This window comes from Dipodomys merriami, unplaced genomic scaffold, assembly GCF_024711535.1.
Source record: "Dipodomys merriami isolate MVZ:Mamm:240054 unplaced genomic scaffold, mDipMer1.0.p SCAF_1, whole genome shotgun sequence".
NCBI lineage: Eukaryota > Metazoa > Chordata > Mammalia > Rodentia > Heteromyidae > Dipodomys > Dipodomys merriami.
The window spans coordinates 91,634,955-91,653,684 of NW_027202270.1; the positions used below are offsets into that span (position 1 = coordinate 91,634,955).

Genomic DNA, 18,730 nt, shown 5'->3' on the forward strand with positions numbered 1-18,730 from the left:
GGGTTGGGCTTGGTCGTGTCCTTCCTTATCCCCGCCCATACCACGGGGCCCCGCCCTGCCTGGGTCACCCTACGGAGCCGTCTGGAGTTCTCTGACCTTCAGCCCCAGGCTTTGGCGCATTGGGGCAAAAGCTGTCTTAAATAGCCTTTAGGCTGGTGGGACAGCAGGCCTACAGCCCTCCTTCCCCCTCCCCACCTCGAGGCTTCCTGTTACCCCCACACCATCTGGAGAGCCCAGAGAGCTTGGGTTGGAAACCATCGCACTCCAAAGGAGATGACAATCTCCCACCTTTTTTTTTTTTTGAACTTTTTTATTAATATATTTTTTTTTGTTAAATTTCTTTGTATTTTTTTTTTCCTGCAAGACTTGGTGTTGGCGGCACTGTTGTATAACTTCAATCCCAAATTCCATGAAATAGAAATCAGAAGTAAAGGTTGAGAGGGGAGGAAGGAGGGAGGCAGGCCAAGGAGTTAACAGAGTTTTGACTAGAAAAAAAAGAAGTGGGTGTGTATGGTGGGCATTCCTGGGCTGGGCCATTCCGTGAGGGAGGGGGTTGGCAGGCAGCTGGCCTCTGCCTCATGCAGGGGAGGGAGAAATGTTCCCCTGGGGACTCTACAGTCCCCTTGTCCTAGGGCTTCCTGTCCCCAGGGGAAAAGCTAGTACCAGAGATCAGCCACATCCTGGTACACACACCTTCAAATAAGACCTCTCTTCTGATCTTTGACTCCCACCTCTGCCCTGTCTGGGAAGTGTAGTGTTGGAGACATCAGCTTCTTTTGATCCTTTCTAGGTTGTTTTCCCATTTCACCAGATTTTAACATGATGGGGGAAACCCATTTGGAGACTAGTAGACTTGCCACAGCTGCTGCTGCTGCCCATCCAGCTTTTCTTATCATTCCTGGGTCCATCTTTCAGAAATGCCTTCCCCACCACAACCACCAGAGCTGGGAATGGTGCCCTGGCTCAATGCCTCTAACCCTCTGCAGTAGATGTGTCTTCTTCTGGCCCCTTAGGAATTTAATCAAAGGCCACGAGTGAGTCCAGACCACAGAAGCATAGAGGTCAGTGGTAGAATCTGAGAGGGGTGGGCTTGGCTGTATTGAATACTTTTGTTCCTTTACACATTGCTCTTGGCATGCCATGGCATCCTCAGTGGCCATCCTTGGGGTTCGGAAGAGGGATTGGCTACTGAGGATAGAAAGGGAAAGTCTAGGGAGTTTATTCCATTGTTCACTTCCCTTTACTCCCCAGAAAAGGTTCAATTTAGGCAAGAACCTAACTGGGTCCTGGGAGGTGAGATAAAATCCTCCAAGGTAAGGGTAAAGATGGCTCCTCCAGCTTTTCATTTGGGCCAGGAAACTACAGGGGCTCAGCTAGTACCTAGTCCTGCATTCAGCTAATCCTTCTCCATTTTCTACCTCCACTCAGGAGACTCCTCAGGATACCAACCCCCCACCCTCATCAAAGTTTAGGTTAAAGAAAAGTTGGGGAGGGCATGGGGGCAATGGTCTGACTTAGATTTGTATGCCTCAGAGAAGAAAGCAACTCTGAGAGAGAAAAGCCCTTCATATGTAAACAATCTAGAGAAAGAAGGGGATGGGGTGGAGAAGGGAGCAAGGAAGACAGATCCAGAATAAATGAGATAATCCGAAAGAAGAAAGGGAAAAAGTAAGACAAAAATAAAGGGGCTCAGAAAAGAAAAGATGGAGAGAAGGAAAGATAGGAGAAAACACAACCAGGAGGAGGAAAAGAGAAAAAGGCAGGTCAGAGGGGGTAGAGAGGCAGGTGACCAAGCCAGAAAGAGGCCAGGAAGTCGCCTCAGGTGAGGAGCTGGGAGAACAGGAATGCCAGGCTGAGGTCCAGGAGGGCCACGGCTCCCACCACCAGGGGATTGGCAGCTCCCTAGAGAGAGACAGGGAAAAGCAGTCTCAGTCCCTGAAGACCAAGTCTGGGCTAAGTTCCACCTACTGGCCCTGGCTTTGTTGGCAAAGCTGAAGGGCCCTGTATATCTCTGTGTATAGCCAGAGCAGGGCAGTCTCTGATCTTTGTTTCAGATTGCAAAACATCTCTCTTCTCCCAGGCAGGGCCCCACCTTTGCTCTGGACTCTCAAGATAGGGACAGCCCTTCCCCCACCATTCTCCTCCCACCAGCACATCATGTGGGCAAGGCAGAAGGTGCCTGGCCTTAGTAGCAGACATTGGCAGCAGCAGCCCATACTGCAGTAAGGCAGAGGGATGAAGGGTGAGGATATGGTTGCTAGGAGACAGGAGAAGGCTCCAGACCAATCAGAGCAGAGAGTTCTGAGGAAACTCCACCTTTCTCAGTTTTCTGCTCTCTCCACTCCTCCATTTCTCTTCTTCCCAGAGAGGGAGGGAGAGTGAGGGTAGGGAGGGAACAATTTTTTCCTTTTTTTATTTCTGGGCACCAAAGACAGAAAGTGCGGAGGTGGGGGTGGGGGTGGAGTAGGAAACTGGGAGCTGAAAATGATATGGAAAGGGAACAGGAAAAAAAATGTTCTGATTCTACCATTAATTATTAGTTTGTAACCAGGGGCAAGATACTCTTAAGTGCTCTGGACCTCAGTTTCCCCACTATCATATGAGGGAGTTGGACTTGAAGGTCTCTAGGGTTCTTTCCAGCTTGAAAGTTTCCTTTTTTTTTGAAGTGGGATATTGTCCAAAGCTGACCAGGCAGAGCAAGCTGAGTCAAAATTAAAGCCCCCCAGGAGATCAGACAGAGAGGTCTAAAAAGAGTGGGAGGCAAAGCTTTAAAAAGAGGGCACAAAGAAGGGAAGAAGGGGTATCTCACCGGCTGGGCAGGCCTCTCAGTTGCAGCAGGCTCCTCCAACTCTTCGGTCAGGCACCCAGCATCAGGACCCCTTGAGGATGGGTCCCTCAGGACCGGTGTGGTGACAGGCTCAGACTCCAAGCCCCCTGGGCCCCTCAACTTGGGCAAGGGCTCTTCATCTTCCCCTTCCTCCTCTCGAAGGCTTACTGAACTGTCGCTGCAGCCTCCCAGGAGTGGGGATCCATCTCTGGGCCCTAGCCTCTGCATTCCAGCCTCGTCCTCAGCCTCATAGCCAGCTAGTTCTTCTACCTGTTCGCCTGGCCCCCCCCACTCCTCAGGCCAAGATTTGGGGCTGGAGAAGGGACCCCAGTCTCCTCCAGGAGGCAGTGCACTGCGGCAGGCAGGGGGTCGCCAAGGTTGGCGGGAGGAGGCAGGGCTGCTGGGTAGCTCAGGAGAGCCCTCTGAGGGGGTCAGTCCATTCTCGTAAACCCCAGGGCTGTCCTCATCCAAGGGCTCTGTGTCGGAACCTTCTGAATCCTGCCTGGGTCTGCGGCCTAGGCAGGAACAGCTAAGAATCAGTGGGGCCTCAATAACCGGAGACTTAGAGAGCTTGAAGCTTTACCCCGATAAGTATCTTTCAGGACTTTGGTACCCCAAACCTCCCATCACCCTAACTCGTAAGTTCCCAGGACCACTCCCCAGACAACTAGGCTTGACCCTACCCTCTACCCTTTGACCTTTCCCAGTCCCTAGAACCTTAGGGAGCTTCCCACCCCTTCTTCATGCATGAACCTCTCTAGATCCCCAGAGGCTTTTCTTTTCCCTAGGATGCCCACACCTTACCTGGGGCCTCTAGCATGGGCTGTAAGTCCTGGGCTATCAGTTTGGCCATCCGTGCTGCCTCCACAGCCTTCTCAGCGACACTGCTGGCTGCCACTGCTTTTAGGAGAGCATCTGCTGCCCTGTCAGGCCCCAAGGATAAGAAATTAGAAAGTCTTCCCCCATTTTAAATAAGCACTTGCTCAGATGCTCCATCCCTCTCCCCACATTCCTACCATATTCTTCTGATGTGAGTTCACCTCTGGAGTCCTCAACCTTCCTTGCTCTGCCTGCGGCTCCCCTCCCAGGCAGGCCAGGCCACCATCCCCTTTAGTTTCCCCTTTCAGACCTGAGCAGTTTGCTGTTATCACACCTTCCAGCTTCTCTCACACCTTTCTGTCCTTGCATACTGTAGTAACACTTCCTTCTTCCAGCCTCAGGGCCAGGTGCTGCTTGAACTGTTATTCCATTGCTGTCCTGCTCTTTGCCCCAGTGAAACTGGAGCCTTCCTCCGTTTAGCATGTACTCTGTAGTGCCTCTTGGAATTTTCAGTAATGCCTACTGCCTGCTTTGCAGTCCGCACTCTTCTGTTGTCAAGGTCTCCAGAGCCCCCTGGAGTCACATGCCTTCCGGTGGGGTTCAGGGTGCTATCCTGTTACCTTGAGCCTGTCCTAGCAGTTTCACCTCTCCCCAACCGAGTTGTTCTCAGCTACCCCCTCTTTTCCCCTTTCTACTGTCAGCCCTCTAATTTAATCCTACCTTTTCTAGTATAAAAGAGTATTATCTGGCCTCTCCTTTGTCACTGCCACTGTCCCCTGGCCCTGTGGCTCTGGAGTTGGGAGTAGGGCTGGGTTGTCCCTTTTACAATGATCATAGTCCCTCTCTTTACCAATATGCTTTCTCAACATGGTGATTATACCTTCTGGGTAAGCATTTAGTCTCCTTTCCACAGGTCTCTCCCATCTCTCTTTAGGTACAGATCACCTGAAGCACTGTCAGTCCTTTACCCATTATAGTTTCTCAGTTTTCTCTCTAATTTCAGATGTGTTAATTTACCCTTCCCTTTTGCCCTCTGCAATTTATCATAGATGGCTTAGAATCATTACGTTAATTCTGTAATCCTGATTGAGATGTGGTGCAGAGATAGTGGTGATCAGATGTGCTTGTCACAGGTCTATTCTATTTGGCTTAGAAAGGCAGTCTGGAACTAAGGTCTGGTGATGTTCAGTGTAGTGTTAGGTTCACCTCTTGTTTATGTACTTTGGAAGACACGGTCAGCTTCCTTCCCTCCAACCTCTGAAAATCAAGATGCTTTAGAGCCTACTTTGGAGAGATTTCAGATGTTGTTCTGTCAGGGCTTTCCAACTGTATATGACTAATCTTGTCCTGAAACTGAGTTGATCTCAGGGTTCCAGGCAGGTGTGAGGATCAAGATTTGATACTGCTTGTTTGCACTGAGTTCTGATGAAGGCTGTACAACTTGCAAGAAACTGTGTTTTTGTAAGTGGGAGGTGTACACGATCATGTCCAGGCAGTAGACTTAATCTGCACTCAGGCATCAAGTCAGGTTGAAGCTACCTGGCAGATGCACCTGATGCTGAGGCTCTGCTGTTTCCATGGCAGCCAGTAGCCAATCAGAGTTGCCATGCCTGTTTCTGGGGAGACCAACCAGCCTCCTCCCACTGCCTGATCCTCTAGTTACTGAGATCAGTTTTTTTCCTGCACATGCCTCCACCCTATCTTGCCCAAAATGTTCTCTGGGGCTCTGACCTCCCATTTTCCTGGTTTAAGGTCTGCATTCTAACACCATTATACATAGACACATCTAAAGATGCACAGTCTACTCTAGATCAACTCTAGATTTGACATGTGTATGTCATATACACATGTATGTATGTATATACACCCACCCATCCACACACACTCAGGCACACCCACACCACATACCCACATAAACACACTAAAGCACATAAAAACCTATCACCCATTATACCAATTCATTGGAGCATATTTGGAATCTCCTTATCTCTGGCCCTCCGAAACAGTTGCAAATTTCAACAAAATCCCTTAATTATGCCCTCATTCCATTTATTTATTTAGACTTTTTTTTAGACAGGGTCTCACTATGTATTCCAGGATGGCTTTGAACTTTCAATACATCTGCCTTATTGGAATTAGAAAGGCATGCATCACTACACCTGGCTTACGTCCTGTTTAAAGATCATCCAATATATAAAAATTCAAATGCGTAAGTTGTATAAACCAAGGGCCCATGAATCCTATTACAATTTCTTTTTGTTGTTATCTTTAGAGCTGTGCTATAGATTTCAGTAGTCCTAAGACATGGGTGCTAGTAAACACTTGGAATTTGGATAATCTAAATGGAAATGACATGCTGCAAGTATAAAATATACACTAGATTTCAAAGACTTATTTCAAAAGAATGCAAATTCTCAGTAATGTAATACTGATTGTGAGTTGAAATGGTATTTTGAAAATAGTAGTTTAAATACAAATATATTGTTAAATTCATCTCATCTGCTCTTTCTCTCTCTCTCTCTCTTTGTGGGCTGGTACTGGGGTTTTGAACTCAGGGTGTCATGCTTGCCTCATGCCCTTTACCTCTCCTCTCCTAGCCACACCCCCAGCCCTCTTTTCATTAAAAAAAATGTAGCTAGTGGAAAACAAAATTACACATTTGGCTTACATTATGTTCTTATTGTTTCTGCAAGGTTCCTGATTCATGGAAAGTCAGTCTGATTTACAGAAAGAAAATCTTACTAGCCTCCTCCCCTTAAACCTTTACCACTTGGGTAAAAGAAAACAGAGGAGGTAAACCTGGGGGAGACTAGTTTTTCAGGTGTGTAGTTCAGTTGTCCAATCTAGACCTCCTCAAGGACCAAGGATGAAATGGGCTGGGGCTGGAACCCATTCAGGAAGGGATTGTTGGGCTCAGGACAGATGCTCCCAACTTGAGGCTTTAAGCCTGGAGGGGCTGTGAGAGGAGGAAGACTGGGGACTTGTCTGTGTTCCAAGAGGTTTCTGGGCCTGCACAATGCAGAGCTCCTTGCTACACCCACATAGATACACATCTCCACACAAAAGACATTGAGACACACAGTCTTACACCACTTCCCTGCAATACCCGGCCACCCACAGTTACACCCACACCCACCTGTAGCCTCAGATATAAACAGCCCATATTCCAAGACTACCACTTAGGCCTACTGTTCCCCACCAAGTCCTAGGCCTGGAGTCTTGGTCCTCCCTTGGACACCCCTCCCCTATCTCTATACCCTGTACACCAGATGCCCACCTGGCAGCAGCAATTTCCTGGCGCTGGCGGGCAGCACTCACGGCTCGACGGGCGCCCTCCACAGCCCTGTCCACTTTCTCCTTGACTTTGCCCCGCCTAAGGGCCAGAGGCAGGAGGCTGCGGACGCGTCCTCCGTGCACCAGGCGATTGCGCTTGTACTTGCCCTCCTCACGCGAGCCGTCGGGGCGGGTGGTGCGCCCGTAGCCATGCCGCCTGTTGCCCAGCCACTCGCCCTCGTAGCGCAGCCCGTTGGAGCGCTGGCTCACTCCGTAGCCACTTCGCCGATCGGCGCGCCATTCACCGGCGTATACCTCAGTGGCTGAGCCCTCGATGAGGGTGGGTGGCACAGGAACTGGGGGCCCACTGGCCTCGGAGCCTGGGGGTCCTGTGCTGCCCACTTCGCTGCTCACCTCGCTACGCAGGGATCCCCTCTTGCTGCCTAGGGAACTGCGGCGCCCGCCAGCCCTGAGCCCACTGAGCAGCAGAGAGCGGCGGAAGAATCCACCTGCGGCCGGGGTGCGCTTCCGGGAAGACGCCCCGTCGGGGTCCCCAGGCCCAGCCAGCACGAAGCCTCCCCGGGAGCCCGAGGCTGGGCTGCCTCCCTCATCTCCAGGGAGGGGCAGGGGTGGAGGTGGCGTCGGGGGGTCGCTGTGGCCTGAGTCCAGCGAGGTGCGGCGAGGTGAGCGCAGCAGCGCCGCCTGATGGTAGGGTACACTCTGGCGCACCCCATAACCATGGCGCTTCCCGGCCTGCCACTGGCCCTGGTAGGTGCCTGTCGGTGGATAGGAGCAGGAGGAAGAGTCAGAATCCCTCAAACCCAGAGATCCACCCCCCCCCCCAAGCCCAAGTGTCAGGTGGGAGTGGAGCCTGGGAAGGGCCTTGGGAGCTGGGGCCAGGCCAGTCTGGGTTGGTAGGTGTGGGAGAGCCAAGGAAAGACAGGGAGCAGGAGAAAGGGAGAGGGACAGACAGGCCTGGGTGTGAGAAAGGCCGGAGGCCAGTGTAAGGGGCAGGCCGACGGAGGATGTGTATAAAATGGACATAAGACAGGCAAACAGGACCACGAGGTACAGGCTGATGGAGGAGGAAATAGAAGAGAAGAGGACAGGCCAGCAGACAGGGGAGGTGCGAGGCACAGCTAGATTGGGGAAGGAAGCGCAGGCTGGAGACAGTCGCAGAGGGAGGACTGAGGGTGGTGCTGGTGGGAGAGATGGGGGCTGAGAAGGGGCGTATTCATGGAACAGAAAGAGGGGCGCAGAGGGGGCACCGGGCTGGGGAAGGCGCACGCGGGCCGGGCTGGCGGGAGGTTCATGAGGATGAGCAAACCGTAGGGGGCCGCGCCCCGCACCTCCGTCGGAGTAGGTCTCGGTGCCGTAGCCATCCTGGAAGCCGTCCTTCCAGAGCCCGGCGTAGCGCAGGCCGGACACGCTCTCCCACACGCCGCTGCGCCCCTTCAGCCCGCCCAGCCACTCGCCGCGGTACGTCCAGCGGCTCTTGCGCTCCACGCCCAGCCCTTCGCGCTTGCCCTGCTGCCAGTGGCCTTGGTAGCTGTGTCCGCCGGGCCCCGTGAAGACGCCCAGCGACTCGAAGCCGTGCGCCCAGCAGCCGCTGTACTCGCCCTGGGCGCCGGGCCCCGTGCACACGCCGTAGCCATGTGCCCGCCCCGCCTCCCAGCCCCCCACGTAGCAGCCCCCGTCGTCAAAGTCGAACTTGCCCCCGGGGGACATGCATGTAGTTCGCGCGGCCTCAGCCCCCCGGCGGCTCAGCGCATCCTGGGGCTGGAGAGCCGGCTGGGGGCTTGGGGGCCGGGCGCGGCCTGGAGGCGGGGGCAGTTAGACTGGGGCTGGGCGGAGGGGCCCCAGCGCGGGCAGACAGGGCCGGACCCTCATCCTGAGTGGCTGCGGAGAAAAAGGGGAGCAAGTGGAGAGCAAGGCCCCTCCTCTCTGCCCGCCGCTCCCTGGCCGGTAGCTGTGGAGCAGCAGCACCGCCCCCTGGCCCACCCCACCCCCCATTCGGCAGCACCTTCCAGCATCTCCCTTTGGGGAGATGGGGAAACCTCCGCGCCCCCCACCCCAATCTTCCCCAACTTGTAGAGGGCGCCTCCCAGGACTTGGGGCCCCAACCCTAGGCAGGAGTCCTACTTTTCCAGCCTAGTGTGGATGGCGGGGGGCTGGGGGTGGGGTGGGGGAGGGGGCTGGGCAGAGTCGGAGGCCACCTGCGTTCTTGCCATTAGTACCCCTCGGCCCCGTTCCTCCGGTTTTCTTAGCAAACGGGGGTGGGGGGGGTGAAGGGAGAAGGTACGGGGAGGCCAGAGCCAGGTGGGTAGATGGCTCTTGGGGAGAGGAAGGGGATGGAGGAAGCTCTGTAGGGAGAAAGCCGAGGGTGGGGATGGGCAGCTGGGCAAAAGGGAGGGGGCAGGTTACTCACCATGTGGGCTGGGGCTCAGGCTGCCTCCCAGGCACAGCATCCATGGCTGGATACCTCCACTCCCACCTCACCCGGACCAGCCAAGCCCCCTCCCCTTCCGGAGAGGCTGCTCCAGCCAGAGAAGGACGTCGGAGGAGCGGAGAGAGCCCCCTGTCTTGTCTTCCCAGCTGGAGGAGCAGGCTAGTGGGGTGGGGGGTGAGTGGCGGCAGGGGTGGGGGGAGATGAGAATAGTGTAGGGGGAAAATCTGCCTTGGCTGAAGATAGGGAAGAGGAGCTGGGAGCTGGCTGGGAAGGGGGGAAGGGGCTATCAAGAGGGGAGTGTTTTTATTATTTTTTTCTTCCTTGGTTGGGAGAGGAAAAAAAAATCAAAATTCCGATTCCATCCCAGCACAAATCAATGTTTGCTCCATCCCAGCATCACGGGGGAGGCTGGGCCAGGCAGATTTAAAGGGGCAGAGAGGAGCGAAGAGAAGCGGGGAGGAGAGTCTGTGGCGATGATGGGGGTGGAGGGGGAAGTCCAGGTAGAGAAGGAAGGGCTCTTGCTAACCCCGGGGTGAGGGATGAGGCAGGGGGAGAGGAGAAAGAGAGGTACCGAGACCCCCAGTGTGGAAAGAAACCCTAGCATGCGGGCGGGGAGTGGGGTGAGGCAGACGGGAGGGGAGAGGAGCTAGGGGGAGGAGACTGATCTGAAGATGGGGAGGCAGGGGGAGGCCATAGCCAGGCGGGGGAGGAGAGATGTCGGTGAGGCCGGGAGAGGGCGCGAGGAATACAAAGAAAGAAGTGCAGGGGTGACAGCTAAGAAGGGGAGAGAGACAGGCGGCCTGGGAGACAGGAAGGGAGACCCATTCTAGTGCTGATGAAGGATGGCTAGAAGAGAAGCAGGGGAAGAGGACCAGAAACAGATATGGAGGGAGACCTAGGGGCTGAAATAAGGGTTGTGAAGGGAGGGAGAAATCTCTGCAGGGGAAAGGGAAGGTGCCCGTATAGAAATCCAGTCAGGAGGAGCCCAGATTGAGGCAGGAGGGCCGGAGTGGTGTTTGTGGAGGACCCTGGGAGAGGGATGAACCTGCCAGCTGCTTGGACAGAAGCCAGGAGGCATCTTAGGGCATTGATGCTTGCTTGTATCCATTCAACCCACTGCCCTCCCTAAGAAAGCTCTGGAGGGGACCTCTCCCTCTTGTACCTTCCAAGGAAGGTTGAATTGAGGCCCTGACGGGAGCTCACCTTCCTAGCTGTTTCTCCCTCAGTTGTCTGACGGTGGCTGAAGGGTGTATTGCTTTTGATTAGGGAAGAGGGGGTGTATCAAACTTGGTGAAGCCTTGTATATTTGGAGTCTTCACTTTTGTAAACATGGAAACAAAGATATGTATCACACACACACACACACACACACACACACAAAAGACATTTGGGCAAGCCCTTAGTGTGACAAAGCCCCTTTCAGCCCACCATCCCTGTGTCCCTATCCAATCTCCAGAGAGGGAGCACCTTCAGCCTTACTGGTTACAAACAGAACCTCAGCCTCCTCAGATTGCATCCACTTCTGTCTCTTAACACCTAAGTGTTTGGAAAGGACACTGTTCCATTATGCACAACAGGGTAAGTAGTCAAACACAATTTGAAGAAAATTGTGCCAGTGCTAGGGCTTGAACTCAGGGCCTCATGTTCTCTCACATGGCTCACTGCCACCTCTCTACCATTTGAGCCACACCTCTACCTCCTTCTTTTTGCTGGTTAATTGGAGGTAAGAGTCTCAGAATCTAGTCCTTATACCTCAGTCTCCTGAGAGTAGCTAGGATAGTAATCATGAGCCATTTGTGTCTGGCTCAATTGCTTTTATTTTCATATAAGGCCTGTTCTTTCCATTACTCGCTCAACACCATCCTGATTTTATAGAGAAGAGAATTAAGGCCCAGGCCCAGGAGGGGAAGTCATGCACCAGAGGCCACACAGCAGAGCTGGCAGATAGGATTAGAATATTCCAACGTGTGTGTGTGTGTGTGTGTGTGTGTGTGTGTGTGTGTGTGTGTGTGTGTGTGTGTGTGTGTGTGCTGGGAATTGAATTTAGGGCCTGGGCAAAGCACAGACTATATTACTAACTGACATTCAACTTCAGATTATTTGAGTCCTGTAATTTGTCCAAGGATTCCATGTGCTTTGAAGTCTCCCATAGACTCTGGCTCCATTTTGAGTACTTTGGTAAAATGAAGAATATAAAGATTGTAATAAACAGGATTTCTCCTGTATTTCCTAAAAAATATAGTGTTTGTCTAAATATTTACATGAGGAGAAACCTGTAGATTTTAAGCCTTTGGAGCATGGATTTTATTTTTCTTTTTTTAAGACAAGGACTTGCTATATAGTCTAGATTAGTTAGGAATTTGTGATTCTCCTGCTTTAGCCTGTAGAATGGGGAGATTACAAGCATACACCACTGAGCCTAGCAGAGAACACATATTTTAAGTGATTGGCACAAAACAATGCAACTATGGGTTCTCTTGAGACATGACAATTGGTGGAGCATTCATTCATTTACTTATCAGATGTCTACATAGTTTATTGTATATCAGGTACATGTCCAAGATTTTATTTTATTATTATTATTTTTTGTTTTTGCTTTTGTTGGTCATGGGGCCTGAACTCTGGGCCTGGGCACTGTCCCTCGGCTCTTCAACTCAAGGCTAGTACTCTACCACTTGAGCCATAGCGCCATTTCCAGCTTTTTCTGCTTATGTGGTGCTGAGGAATTGAACCCAGGGCCTCATGCATGCAAGGCAAGCGCTCTACCACTGAGCCACCTTCCCAGCCCCAATGTCCAAGATTTTATAGTGGAGTTTCCTACCTAATAGAGAAGATGACCATCAAACAATTCTATTGTGGTTAGTACCACAACAAGTTCATAGGTTGGAACAGAGAATGAGGCTGGAACTTAGCTTTCTGTGCTGGCTCCCTGGAAAGAGGCAATCCAGACGAATCCACAAGAGAACTCTGGGGCAAGTCCCATTGCAGAAATATCAGCTCCTTCCTTGTCCACAGAGTGACTTGTCCCTAAGATTCTCCTTCTCTCTCAGAAAAGAGGGAAAACATGAAAAGAAAAATCAACATATGGGTCTGGGAGACCTTGTCCTATATGGTTATCTGTTTGTTTTTTGAGACAACATTTTGCTATGTGGCCCAGGATGACTTCAACTTGCTCTGTATTTTCTGAGTGCTTGGATTACAGGCATTCAACACTATGCCCAGCCTGGAAGTTGGGATGTAGTTCCTTGTTTATAGGGTGATTCTATATTGTACGCTGAGCTGCAAGTTAAGGTTCAGGGTCCGATGAAGTTATAAAGTAATCTTGAAGAAGAGTAACCTGGAAACTGGTGCCAGTGGCTCATAACTGTCAGCTTAGCTACTTAGGAGGCTGGGATATCAGGATGACAATTTAAAGACAGCCTGGGCAGGAAAGTCTGTGAGACTCTTATCTTCAGTTAATTAGGAAATAGCCCGATGTGGAGCTATGGCTCAAATGGTTGAGAGACAAGCCTTGAGTGGAAAGAGCTAAAGGAGAGAGCCCTGGCTCTGAGGCTAAGCCCCAGTACCAGAAAAGTAAAAATAAAAAAGAATACCCTGGAATGTATGGGCCACAGTCCCAGGCCCTCAGATCTTTCTGTGGCCTGGATGTCCTTTTCTCCTCTGTTCTAACAAGTCCTCCAGTCCTATCTGTCACAGTAGGGACACTTTTTACCCCCAGAGTGATCAGTTTGCTTTGCCACAATTTATCAATGGTCAAGTGTCACAGAGAAGGGAACTAATGTAGATGAAGCAGCCCTGTGCTTGGAGCCAGATGCAGTGTTTGGCACTCTTATTTGTATGACCTCATCCAATCCTTTCACTAACGCTGTAGCTGAGCAATCTAGGCTAGAGGCCAAAAGCTGGACTTCCAAAGATGAACAACCCTGAGCATATTACCTAGTTTTTCTGAGCTTGTGTATCTCCAAAATACGAGTAACATAACTGACTCCGAGGATTGAAATGGTTGTGTATGAACAGTACTATGATAATACATGTAGGGAAACCCACCTGGCATTGTGTTCAGTCCATGTAAATGTCAAGTAAATAGTGGCCTGAAAAATAGCTTGGCACGATTCCAATTTTTGTTGTTGTTGTTGGCCATGCGGCTTGAACTCTGGGCCTGGGCGCTGTCCCTGAGCTCTTCAGCTCAAAGCGAGCACTTTACCACTTGAGCCATAGCACCATTTCCAGTTTTCTGGTGGTTGATTGGAAATAAGAGTCTCACAGACTTTCCTGCCCGGGCTGTCTCTGAACTGTGATCCTCAGATCTCAGCCTCCTGAGTAGCTAGGATTATAGGTGTGAGCAACCAGCGCCAGCTTAATATGCTTTAACAAATAAATATATTTGGTGGTGTTATGGTGGTGGTAGAGGTTGAACTCTTGATAAAACTGAGACATCCATTGTAGAATTAGGAAAACGCATCTGAGTACTGCTAACATGCCTGCAATCCTAGCTACTTAGGAGGCTGAGATCTGAAAGGATTAGGGTTTGAAGAGATAAGCTTTAAAATATTAACTTTGCTGGGCAACGGTGGCTTACGCCTGTAATCCTAGCTACTCAGGAGGCTAAGGTCTGAGGATCATGGTTCAAAGCCAGCCTGGGCAGGAAAGTCTGTGAGACTCTTACCTCCAATAAACCACTAAAAAACCAGAAGTGGTGCTGTGGCTCAAGCAGTAGAGCACTTACCTTGAGCTGAAGAGTGCAGGGACAGTGTCCAAGCCCAGAGTTCAAACCCCACGACCGATCAAAAACATAAAATAAAATATTAACTTAAAGAAAATAGGAATTTTTCAACTTCCAGTACTTAATACATGGTAAGCACATAAGAAAGATTTCTGTGGCAATTTTTTTCTAGAAAACCTGTGTGCTTGCACTCCCATCTCCTCTACAGTACCTCATTTGCCTCATCCCTTTTAGGCCAAGGTGCTTAGCTGTACTTTGCACTGTAGTGCAGAAGACAACCCAAACTGACCTAGGACAAGATGAGAAGCATTTTGGAGTATGGAAATGGAGTCAATGACTTCCAAAGTCTGGACCCTCCAACTTCCCCCAAACAGACTACCCTTCAATTTCTCTGGACCCTTCTGACACCTGTAGACAGCCTCATGACCTATAAGCTTTGTAAACAAATTATTTCTTCAGATGTCACTGTTCTAACTGATACACAGGTGACCAACAGAAAACCACCAAAAGCACATAGCTCAGCCCCAGTGACTTGTTAAGCCATCTTTCCTCCAGCCCCACCCACAGTATCATAGAGGTGCTACATAGGTAGAGAGTCACAAAGTAGTCTGGTGGCCAGACTTTTTACAAAATTCAATGGCCTCAGATCCAAGAGTGAGAGACAAGGTGTACATCACAGCTCATTTTCCTGATTTGGAAGCAAAATTTGGACTGATTTTGCCCTACACAATAGGGCCTGAGACCAATGAGGCCCTGGCCCCCCAACAGGGTGTCTAAACTTTTGCAGTAGAATGCAGGTGGAAGGAGCAGAAAGCCACCACCAGCCAGTGATCCCAGGGACAACTCTGACTGACATTCAGGATGTGACCCAGCACAAAGTCTCTTCAGTGACTTTTCACAAGGACTCCAGTACTGTGGGCCCCAGGATGAAGGAAACAACCCGCGGGCTTTCAGGAGGGAAGACTATCTGAGTAGACCCTTCTGGCATTTTGACATTGGCAGATATCCAATCTCCTTGTGTCTCACATAGGGAATGATAGAATCAACCCAAGAACATCTCCTGGGGAGCCTATTTTTGCCACAGAAGAGTGTAATATGTGCAGACTCCCTGTGTCTTACTGACACCAGCCAATGTGCCCACATAGCCTATTATGGAGGACGCAGAAATTCACCCACTGGGGCTCCTTGTTTTGTTACAGAGGATCAGATTGTGTGCAGACCCTCCAAGCTTAGTGACACTGGCAAATTACCACCCATGCCTAGTGTTTCTACAGCAGAGGACAAAGGCCATAGAAAATCTTCTCTTGCCTTTGCCACTGAAGATGACCACCTTCATACACCCTCTTGGCTTGACAACACTGACGCATGCACAACCACCCCAGGTGTTGCTGGAGGGTGGAACCCTCAGGATAGTGTCTATTAGGGCTCCTGTTTTGGCCACCCAGGGAGGTAGCATCTGCACAGACTTTCCAGGGATTTTTTTTGACAAATACCCAACCCCCATATAGTGGATGGAGCACCCCAAAAATCATGCAGTGGGGCTCCTCTTTTAGCCATCTACGAGGAGCATCTGTGCAAACTCTCCTGGCTTAATGTAAAGTATCCATTCCCATCCAGTCTCCATACAGAGGATGGAGCACCCAGCAAAACATCTACTGGGGCTCCTGTTGTGGCTGCAAAGGATGATCATCCACCAAGATTCCTACTGGATTTCTGACCACAAATGGAAGAACTTAGTGTACCCCCACCACTGTGGTGGAGGGCAGACCCCGCACACTTTCTTCCTCTGAGGAGCAGCATCAGCTGCATACCCCTTCCCCAGTGAGCAATGATGACGGCAGCACAACCACTGTGGACATCCAGCCATCTCCTGGGGTTTAAATGCAGTTTACAACCACTGCACCCTCCTATCTTTGACAATATAGCTTCCCCCCAAAACAGACAAATAATCTTGGCCTGCATCACCTATACAAATAATTGAAGGCAGAGACATTGGTAACTTGGCTGCTAGGAATTACTCAGCATCCAGAGAGACTAAAGCAAGCAAAAGCAAGGTGTCTTCAGAGGTCACCAAGACAGTGCCATCTGACTTGTGTCCCAGACCTCTTGCTACCAGGCCTAAGGTTACAGCAAAGACAATCAACAGCTCCAGACCCACTCACACACAAAGAAAGGGCACCAGGGAAGACAGTACAAGACACCTATAACTTTGACTAGAGATGCTGAAACACTGAAGGAACAATTTATCCCTATAAATACTCTATTGCCAAAACTACCCAGCAACTCTTCAAGAGCTGAGAGCAAAGTTGTTGGAAACACTATCACAAAAGCTAGATCATCAGCAGATGATGTTAAATTACTCCTCCAAGTCCATAAGAAGGGATTCTTTGACCTGAGCCCCAGCAGAGCTGAGGACCAAGCTACTGAACACCTGTCTGCTAGGGATGCAGCCACGGAGCTGAGATGGTACAAGGCTGCTTCTCTCGCCAACACTATACACTAAACCTCAAACCTCCAAAAAGCAAAGGGAGGAATCACTAGAACTCAGGGTGCCAAAGCTACTTTGGAAGTAGACGATTTAAAGCAAGATGGGACCACCTTGCTCAGCACGATCATGTGAGAAACTGAGAGCCTCCAGCTGCAGCCACAGCTGTGGACATCCAGGCTGGAAGAACTCTTTCAACAGCCTAGGGCACTACAGTGGACAAGGCCACTGAGAGCACCAGGATCACGGATCAAACCGATAATCCCACAAAAGTAGCAGGTAAACCCACTCGACTCCTCCCTGCTAGGGCTAAGGAATTATCCCTGCCCACTGTCATCAGTGAAAATAAATATAGTACCATAAGTCTCCAGGGCCAAGCCAATGGACTTTGGCTACCAGGGATAATCTGGAAATCAAAGAACCTACATTACTCAAGGATGATTCAACAACAAAACATGTATTCCAAACCCTGTGGTTCAGCTGAGTTAAATTTTGCCTCTCATATTTCATCCAGAAGAATTTAAATGGATGAAGGCAGCTGAGTGTGATCTTAAAAAATTAAAGGCACAAATATTAGTCTCAATCATGCCCCAAAGGAGAAATCACAAGAACTAACCAAATCTAGAGAAAAACCACAAGAACGAACTAAGCCTAGAGAGAAACCACAAGAATGAACTAAACCTTGATGCAGTCAGAGTCCGTGCCCAGCACCTCCCCCATCTATGTTTCTCCACCTCGTGAGCAACAGAATCCATATGAATGGGTGTATTCTAAGGATATAATCATTGAGTGTCCCTGAAATCACAGAGTCACCAAACCATAAGGACAAAAAATAAATGTTTCAAACTACTTAAACTGCCCCAACTGAAGGATGACTTACAAGGGAAGAGAGTGGAGGCACTAAGGAAGATATTTGTGCTAGAAAAAGAAATTTTACTTCAACACCAGCTGCCACAAAACAGGAAGCAGCTATGAAGAAATGTTATTACGAGCTATAATACATTCTTTCTGGAACATTCAGTCACAAGTAATGAGCCACATAGAAAAAATTCTGATCAGCCACTCAAAGAAGTTTTTCAAGAACATGAAGTAATAGGAAAAAAAGAGGATTCTAATATATAGCTATAAGGAGACATAGACTTTAAAGAACACTTAAAATTTTATAAAAGCTTATAGATGAAGATAACAAACCAGTTACAAAAACTCTCTTTCACTTTTCAACCAGATACTGACATACATGTCACAGCATGAAAAAAACCAATGATGATACAGCTACTAAGGAATGAAATGTACCTAGACATTAACTTCAACAGAGAAACAATTTACAAAGTAAAGTGAATGAACTAAACACTATCCAACTGAGAGATGACAAAAAAAAAGATACAAGAAGATGAAACCACCATTGTCAACAGAGATCCTTTATGAAGGCTTTCCTATTAACTTAGACAAAGAAAAACAACAGGAGACACAAAAACCAATTTTTCTATCTAGAAACTGGATAGATAAACCTAGGTATAAATTGAAGGAGAAACAAAACAAAATTACAACAACAAAACAACAAAAGCATGTTAATGTGGGATAAAATAGACTGAAAAACTGATAGGAACATAATCAATACCCAATGATGCTTCAAGCACCACAAAGAACCATCCAGAAGACACTAAGAATGGATCCAATGAATTTCCTACAACTACTCATGAACTAAGAATGGGAAGAGACACACAGAAATTCCTCTAGAAGGAAGTCTTTTGATTTGAAGATAATGGAGAATTTCTACTGTGGATCATCATTTTGAAGTTTTTCATAACAATATTTTAGCTATAGAACACGAATTCTGTTTTCATAGGTAAGAACACTATTATCCAGGTGCTGGTGGCTCATGTTATCGTAGCTACTCAGGCGGCTGAGATCTGAGGATCATGGTTCACAGCCAGCCGGGGCAAGAAAGTCTGTTAGACTCTTATCTCCAATAAAGCCACCAGAAAACCCTAAGTGGTGCTGTGGCTCAAAGAGCACTTGCCTTGAGCTGAAGAGCTAAGGGACAGCGCCCAGGCCCAGATTTCAGGCCCCACAACTGACAAAAAAAACACAACAAACAAACACTAGACTGTGATTAACATCTTAGCAAATGGAAAGTTGTAGAACATTTTATTT

General features: G+C 49.5%; 1 protein-coding gene and 1 long non-coding RNA gene across 2 annotated transcripts in view; one reads left to right on the top strand and one right to left on the bottom strand.

The window, feature by feature from the left end:
- Positions 1-307: 307 nt before the first annotated feature.
- Jph4 (junctophilin 4) lies at positions 308-10,288 on the bottom strand. The gene is made up of 6 exons (XM_070025552.1): positions 9,348-10,288; positions 8,269-8,818; positions 6,924-7,695; positions 3,632-3,750; positions 2,810-3,342; positions 308-1,902 (listed from the first exon to the last, which is right to left on the bottom strand). The coding sequence occupies exons 2-6, from the start codon at positions 8,645-8,647 to the stop codon at positions 1,819-1,821; spliced, it is 1,887 nt and encodes a 628-aa protein (XP_069881653.1). The 5' UTR covers positions 8,648-8,818; positions 9,348-10,288; the 3' UTR covers positions 308-1,818.
- The window catches only part of LOC138829275 (uncharacterized), a 58,342-nt gene continuing 48,980 nt past the window's right edge, over positions 9,369-18,730 (top strand). Inside the window, exon 1 of the long non-coding RNA XR_011372522.1 lies at positions 9,369-9,526. This is a non-coding gene — a long non-coding RNA (uncharacterized lncRNA). The remainder of the gene's footprint in view (positions 9,527-18,730) is intronic.

Coding starts and splice junctions, on each gene's coding strand:
- Jph4 (XM_070025552.1), bottom strand. CDS start 8,647: ATGTCCCCCGGGGGCAAGTTCGACTTTGACGACGGGGGCTGCTACGTG. Junction 7,696..8,268: donor CGAGACCTACTCCGACGGAG/GTGCGGGGCGCG, acceptor ATCCACCGACAG/GCACCTACCAGGGCCAGTGG. Junction 3,343..3,631: donor GCCCATGCTAGAGGCCCCAG/GTAAGGTGTGGG, acceptor GTTCCTGCCTAG/GCCGCAGACCCAGGCAGGAT.